At 40.5% G+C, this 7,829-nt stretch overlaps 1 protein-coding gene across 1 annotated transcript in view; it reads left to right on the top strand.

Annotated features, from left to right (window-relative positions):
- Positions 1–3,809: 3,809 nt before the first annotated feature.
- The window catches only part of LOC119831194 (glycogen debranching enzyme-like), a gene marked incomplete at its 3' end in the record, with an annotated part of 17,937 nt that continues 13,917 nt past the window's right edge, over positions 3,810–7,829 (top strand). The window contains 9 exon segments of the mRNA XM_038354482.1: positions 3,810–4,089; positions 4,167–4,273; positions 5,054–5,148; positions 5,245–5,479; positions 5,584–5,785; positions 5,868–6,008; positions 6,289–6,501; positions 6,737–6,849; positions 7,369–7,512. Coding sequence (XP_038210410.1) covers positions 3,907–4,089; positions 4,167–4,273; positions 5,054–5,148; positions 5,245–5,479; positions 5,584–5,785; positions 5,868–6,008; positions 6,289–6,501; positions 6,737–6,849; positions 7,369–7,512 — 1,433 coding nt within the window.

The following is a 7,829-nucleotide window of genomic DNA, read 5'->3' as shown; positions in this document are numbered from 1 at the left end:
ATATAGTATGGGAGCCCGAGAGGGGATTTTGGGTTTTACTCGAGCGCGTAAGATTTATATAAGGAACGGTACCTTATCTAATGCTAAGTATCTCCAGTAAGTAGTAACAGTTAATATTGGTAGGTTCGCTCAGAGGAGCCAAAGGAAATTAAAATATATCGATAATTTTTTAAATTTATGCTCAAATCGTCCAATTTTCGAATTCCAATAAGTGTTTGAGACGCACGAGTAAATCCACATTTAGTATCTTGGCCTCCCCTACTAATAATTACACACATTCTATAATTTCAACCTTCAGTTTTATAGGAATGGTCTTATAATTGTATGTGGTAGTCGAGCATGCTTCGGCAAGAATTGGGCCGGCTCGCACCGGGGAAATATCACACCCCCACAGAAGACCGGCGTGAAATAGCATCCTGCTGTGTTTCGTTCGGTGAGTGGGGGAGCCGGAGGCCCATATCCTTTTCCTTACCCTTCCCAGTCGTTTCCTTTATTCCTATCGACAATCCTTTCTTAATCCCTTCCCAATTTAAAGTCGGCAATCCATTTGTAGAGGCGTAAGGTCTGCAAACCACCTTACGCCTCTCCAAATGTTTAAGGGCGGTGGTAGCGCATACCATCAGGCGTCCCACCAGCTCCATTGCTGACTGTGACATAAATAAATCTTTAATTTGAAAGCACTTGTTTTATTAACATTTCCTATTCCAACTTCCCATAAAACGTATAAATTTTATAGACATTCGTAATCATCATTGAAAATTATTTATTCCTTAAACCTTTATTTATTTAACTAATAGTCCGCCCCGACTTCGCCCGTGGTACATATATAGCGAAAAGCCTTCCTCAATAAATGTTCTATCTAAAACTGAAAGAGTTTTTCAAAATGGACCAGTAGTTCCTGAGGTTAGCGCGTTCTAACAAACAAACAAACTCTTCAGCTTTATAATATGACTACAGATAATAGTGAGCAATTTAACTGGTGATGAGGGATCATCACATGACTGTGTGCTCCAAATTCGTATGTTTTGAAATAATAAAGGTCTACTAAAGGACTGATTGATAAAGGAATGGACTGGAAAGGGTGAGGAAAAGGATGGGGACTTCCGGTTCCCCCACTCAATACAGTAGTGTGATACAATTTCACGCCGATCTTCTATGGTGGTGTGGTACCTTCCCCCGTGCCAGTTCGTTCCGGAGCGTACTCGACTCACACAGTTAAAAATATTTGACGTGGTTTCATTTCATCAAAATTCCACCGAAAATCTACCTTAGTCAATTCCTCCAGGTTTGTTTAGTTTTTCTTTATACATACTTACACTCAAAAACATAACCTCTCTCTTCGCAGTCGGTAAAAATTGGAAAAATAAAATCAACATAAGGTGGGCCCACAATAAACGCGATCTATATATTAACACGGTGTATCTCAAATTTAATTGAATTTAAACTGAACATACAAGTATACATAATATTATGTACAGATGTATGCTCCATTTCGATATACTTAGGTACTTAAATTGATTTGAAAAGTACGCTTATAACGGACCGGCGACATTATCACTAAACAATCCAATATAATTTTAACATGTATTACTAGTATTTAGATTGTGCCTTCATGCGATAGCCGAGTGAATTTATTTGTTTAAAACAGACGATTTTAATAGATATTGATATGGTCACAATGAGTCGTTAGGTAAGCTAATTACGTAACTAATAACTGTTTAAGACAAGGTCTCCTAAGTAGGGACTGAATGAATTAATAACCAACTTGGTATTAAGTGGATCTTACACCTTTTGAGTTAGAAAAAGTCCTCTTCGAGAATTGTTTTTTTTTTACCTATTGTTTTCATGTGTTTTGCCAGTATTTTTTTCTACTCTTGCACTATATTAAGTGATTTATATTGTAGGAAAAAATATACGACCTATATACCTACCTATCAACGATATTTTTAATTATTATCAAAATATGTTAATCTGTTGCTAATGCAATTGTGCATTGCCATTGCTCCCATTAACGAAGTGATTCAGTTGCATTAATAAAAAAATTTGTTCTGTTTATTTTAGAACGAACGAAATACAATTTTTCGTAACGTCAAAAGTATAAAGGTCATTTCAAGGAGACAGCTGCTGTCACTAATTTAAGCCGAGAGGAGGGAATTATAATTTTTTAATAGCTGTCTGTGTTGTTTACAAGTTTATTTCTAATCAATACAAAAAAAATAGACTTAAGTTAGTAGTTTTTTGAGTCGTACAAACGGTAATTTTATATCGAGTTGCCAATGATCATCAAAAATTATGACGATTAATGTAAGTTTAAATATACACCTAAGTATAATTATCATTCTCGTAACATTAAGATAAATAATCTACCGTGGCAACGATAAAATTTTCGGATGTAGAAAAAAGATTGGCAATCTAATTTATTATGTAGGCACTTTCGTATATAAGTAGTAAATAATTATTATAAATGTTATATTTGTATGTGGTTAATTTAAATACTTGCTCCGATTTCTGTTTTCCTTTATATGAGATATTAAGCGCTGTTACAGTCCTTGCAGTGTAGCAGATTTAATTAACTCTTTCATATCTTTTCACATCAGAATTTCAATTACTTTTTCATTGTGTTAATACTGTGTTTACATTAATGCTGAACGTTAATAACTTTCGAGATTATTATTTGTTTAGAGTAAAAGAGCATAAGTGTAAAGCAACTAGTCATAAGATTTTTTTTTTGTAAAATCAAACATGATTATATGTTGTTTAGCAAGAAAAATAAATAATTTTAAGGTAATGTATGCAACTCATAATAATCATAGTCTATAATCAAAATCATTATTGAAATTTATCTTCTATCTGATATTGTAACACTCATATAAGAGAATTAATACTACACTATGTGGGTATGCTTGTTACTTTTGCCAACTTTTGTTGCTCAATGAAAAAATATAACCATAATTATTTAATGTTAGCGTTGAGTATGCTTCTGCTTTGAATGGGCGAATCGTACCAGGCTAACCTGGTATTACTATTAATAAACCCCCACAAGAAACCAGCTACTGTATTTTGTATGGTAAGTGGGGGAGCCAGAGGCCCATTTCCTTTTCCTCACCCTTCAAATCAATCGATCAGTTGTCAATCCTTTACTTATACCTTTTCCCTTAAAAACAGACAAGTAGCACATTCACAGAGACACTAACTCTGCAATTGTTTATGGTGAAACACTAGCTCAGTTCCTGCCATGATGTAAAAAAAGACCTTTGAAATTCCTTTTTCACCTACATTTACATTTCAAGCAATTCAGCCTCAATGGGGAAAGAGGACAGCGGGTTGGGAGACAAGAGTTGACTTTTATTTTTTTAACTGAAATTAAGGCCTGTCTACTTCTTATTAACATTGTATCTAGTGAAAATACATCAAATAATTTTCTTTCAATAGTTATTTTGTAAGTTGATATTTTAATTTCTATATTTTTATAGATGTATTATGTAGTTATGTTTGTTCATAATTATTTGAAATTGATTATTCATTGAAAAATCATTTATTTTATGAGTTTTTATTTAATAAATTGAATAATTTTTTTTGTTATAATTTGGTTTTATTGAGTACTTACATTACTTATTTAATATATTTAACGCTTTGCTTATTTGAAATGAAAACTGTAGTTCATTTCAAAGAAGGAAGAATGCCATTGAAATATAATATAGGTGTGTTAAAGCTTTCCTAGATTAAATGTCGGTTTTATTTATTCTTTCACCTGCTTTGTTATTATCGCCCAGGTTCATGTCTGCGGCGCCAAGTTCCCTATTTTTGTGAAGGTGACAACTAGGCACAAAAGTGTCATGCTCGAGCTATCCCATTGTATTAGCGAAAGCTGGTAAACAAAGGCAGGTGTAACTGGATCCGAGCAGGATGCGGGCGCGGTCACGCCGCGGTTATATAGCGCGGCCACATTCGCGCCGCGCCTCACTGCCACCCTGCGTCCACGGGACTCACGAGATTCACTTTCAAGAAGCTAAGCGCGTACATTGCCATCATAACTTCGAATCGTTACGTAATGTTTTACTAACAGCAGAGGAGAATCAGAGTTTTTTGGTGATACATTAAAAGTTCTGATGTGTTATAATTGTGGTATTTGCAGTGATAAAAACAGTGTTGAATGCATGTTACAGAAGCAAAAGCAAGGGATGGAGATTCGGCCGGAGAAGGAAGAGGAGGTGAGGCAGATTCGGGAGCTGACGCTGGAACACGGCGAGCACAAGGATGCTACTCTCTACCGGTAGTAATGATGTTCTATGCGTTAGAATGTACATTCTACTGCTTAAAATTCTACTGCCAAAACATATCCAGCGGTTCAGTCGTGAAGAAATACGTTTTTTTTGCAAAATGAAAAAACAACTTACAAAACTACTCAATTACAAACCCTAAAAAAGTAGCATGCTACTGTGTTTCATTCACTAGTAGGGGGAGCTGGAGGCCCGATCCTTTCTTCAACTTTTTCAGTCCTTTCCTTTATTCCCGTCGGTAGTCCTTTCCTTATTATTTACACCTTGAAAGCGGGCATCGCATTTTCAGCGGCCCTAACTGCAAACATTCATGGGCTTTGGTGATCATTCCCCTCGGACGAACTCCAGCTCAGTTGCATATATACATTTATTGTATATTCTTTATCTCTTAATGCCTGTAAAATAGTGGAAACAGTTTGGATATTGAAATGTTCACATTAGAATAGAATTTTTTTCCGTTTTTTCTTTTTTGCACCAAAAACCCTAAATTTTGATTTTTTTATGAACACAGTGTCACTCTCACGACTAAGACGCATCATATAAAAAAAAATTACACAACTCATGTTAAAATACGACAAGTCGTTAAGGCTCTGATCGTATTAAAAAAGAATATACATACATACACTCGAAAGACATAACGCTCCTTCCGCCGCAAAAAAAGTCAAGACAAAAAGTCAAGTCCGCGAAATGTTCCACACATTGCTTTTCTATCGGTTGTGAGAACGCATGCTTCAAACTTTGTTCTCTCTCAAAACTCAAGTCGACCATTCCAGATTCGAAAAAGGTTACTACGTACGTTTCGTGCCGGGGCCGAGCCTCGTGGGTCGTAAAGTATACGTCTACACAAACTATGTGGTGACCGATAATCGTAAGTCCTATAAATGATATACTTTTTTCTTACTGATGAGGATTCGTAATTAAAGAGTTGTGAATTCACGGTTACAATATTTTTGATGTCCTGCAGCTGAAGATAAGGATGAGCACGTGGAATTCGTCCGAAACCAGTATTACCCCCTGGAGTGGCGCAGCGAGAGCGCGGAGGGCGCGACGGGCGAGGGGGGCGAGGGGCGCGAGGGGCGCGAGGGGGGCTCGGGCGCGGCGCTCGGCGCCGGCGTGCTGCTCACCGACACCGACGTGTACTGCGAGCTGCGCGTGGCGCGCGCCGGCTCCTTCCACTACTACTTCGTGTATGACAACCCGTGCGTATTGTCATCTTCAACGCATATACGTTCGTAAGAGAGAACGTACGTAGTAACGTAGTCGTAGTGTTCGATTCGACATGTAAAAATTGGTCTTTTCCAAGGGAGTCTCGAGTGGGCCCGCAGGGCTCGGGCTGGTTCGCCGTGAACCCGACGCTGAGCGCGGGAGGCAGCCCGCTGCCGCTGGACGGGGTCGCGTGCCAGACCGTGCTGGCCAAGTGCCTGGGCCCGCTGGCGCGCTGGGAGCGCGCGCTGCGCGTGGCGCACGAGGCCGGCTACAACATGGTGCACTTCACGCCCGTGCAGGTGAGCTCCGCGAGCTACGGGCCTTTCTATGCGTCCCGCTCTAAATAAATGTTTTCTCACACCTCGGTCGCTATTTTTGTAGGAACTAGGAGCGTCGGAATCGAGTTACAGCATTAAGGATCAGTTAAAACTGAATCCACGATTTAATGATCCAGAAACAGGGCGCGAAGCGACATATGCAGATGTTGAAAATTTTATCTCCAAAATGGAAAACGAATGGAAGGTATGTACACCTCCAATCAGTTATGTTTCGAATCATTTTACGAGAAATTTACCTACCTAGAGACAAAATAAACTATAGAAAATTTCTAATAATCTATGTACTAACAATTGTTTCATAAAATCTATTAGCGTCATTAAAATTACTCAATTAGCTCTTTTGCCTATAGATATAATCTAATGAACCATTACCTTCTGCACTATTATTACCTGCGGGCCGAACAGTTTAAACGTTCGTCAGTCGTTTTTGATACACTGATCGTCGTCCCATTCCGTCAACGCAGATGCTGGCGGTCGGCGACGTGGTGCTGAACCACACGGCCAACGAGACGGCGTGGCTGGCGGAGCACCCCGAGGCGGCCTACAACGTGCGCGACTGCCCGCACCTGCGCCCCGCCGCGCTGCTGGACGCGGCGCTGGCGCGCTTCTCGGCGCGCGTGGCGGCCGGCCTGCTGCCCGCGCTGCCGCCCGCCGTGCACGAGCCGCACCACGTCGAGGTGGGTGCTGGCTGGGTGCTGGGTGGGTGCTGGCTGGGTGCTCCCCGCACTCTCCGGAATTTAACAGATTCACTATTGCTCCGTGAGCGAAGCCTTAACTCCACTAAACGTTTAGGTGTCGAGCTTCATCAGCGCCTGAATCGGACTCTTTAAAATCCTTCTTGTTTTTTTTTTTCAAATTTGCGTCATATGATTTGATCGTTAAACAATATGAAATGTAGAAAAATGTGTGCAGGCGGTGCGGCGCGCGCTGGAGCAGGACGTGCTGCCCGAGCTGCGGCTGGAGGAGACGGCCACGTGCGACGTGGAGCGCATCGTGCAGCGCTTCGAGCAGCTCGCCCGCAACAAGTGCGTACACGTCCTCTGTCTTATCGTTATGCACTTGTTGTATAGTTTACTTGCTACTGATAACGCAAACGTCTAAATCGATTCGCGCTATTGATATATATAATATTTGCCAGTTATATATGCAACTTTGGAGTCAATGAACGTTTGATTTTATTTATTAATTTATTTTGTAATTTTATACATAATCTTATAATTCTTTGTAATTGTGAGAGTCGAACGTACTCGTATCGCACCCAATTAGTACTGGTCGTTGGATTCAATATCACTGGATTTAAACGCGATCCATAAGAGAGAACATCGAGTGACAGACAAAATGAACTCTTGGTTCGGTACTCGTGTTTTGGTGTCACACACATTCATGTCGTCTGCAAAGTATTAAATCCAGTTTTACGGACACAATTTGAGTTATGATTCATTCATAATGGCTCCAGGTGGACGATCCAGGAGGCGATTTAGGGCATTTGTGCCTCGCGCGCTTATTACATTTTGGTCGATCCATTAGTTTTTTTGGGACCGCAGGGTGGCGGGGCCGGGCGAGGGGGGCGACGGGGGCGGCGGCGCGGGCGCGCGGGGGGAGCTGCGCCTGCTGCCCGACCCGCAGCGCCGCCGCTGCGCCGCCACCGTCGACATGGACCTCGCGCTCGCGCTCTACAACACGCACCGGTCGGTGTCGGTTCTTTGATTTTCATTTTTGGGAAAAAAGAAACTTGATATTGGATTATGTACTGGGAACATAATTATATAGAACATTAATACATAAACATTACAAAATCAGCTGGTCTGGCACATGAACAAATAATTATAGTCGTCCACAGCATTCAATATGTTTAACACTTATACTTTCAGCATTAAAAAAAAAAAAGAGTTTGTCGAAGTGACTTAGAATTTAAAGTTAAATATCATTATTTTTTAACACGCTTTTATTAGCTTCACTTGTATGTTTGTATGTATGTAACTCACACCCGTTTTTCTCCCACTTC

Source organism: Zerene cesonia, chromosome 13, assembly GCF_012273895.1.
Source record: "Zerene cesonia ecotype Mississippi chromosome 13, Zerene_cesonia_1.1, whole genome shotgun sequence".
NCBI classification, from domain to species: domain Eukaryota; kingdom Metazoa; phylum Arthropoda; class Insecta; order Lepidoptera; family Pieridae; genus Zerene; species Zerene cesonia.
The sequence above is the reverse complement of the archived record's forward strand: the minus strand, read 5'-3'. Positions and strand labels throughout refer to the sequence as shown.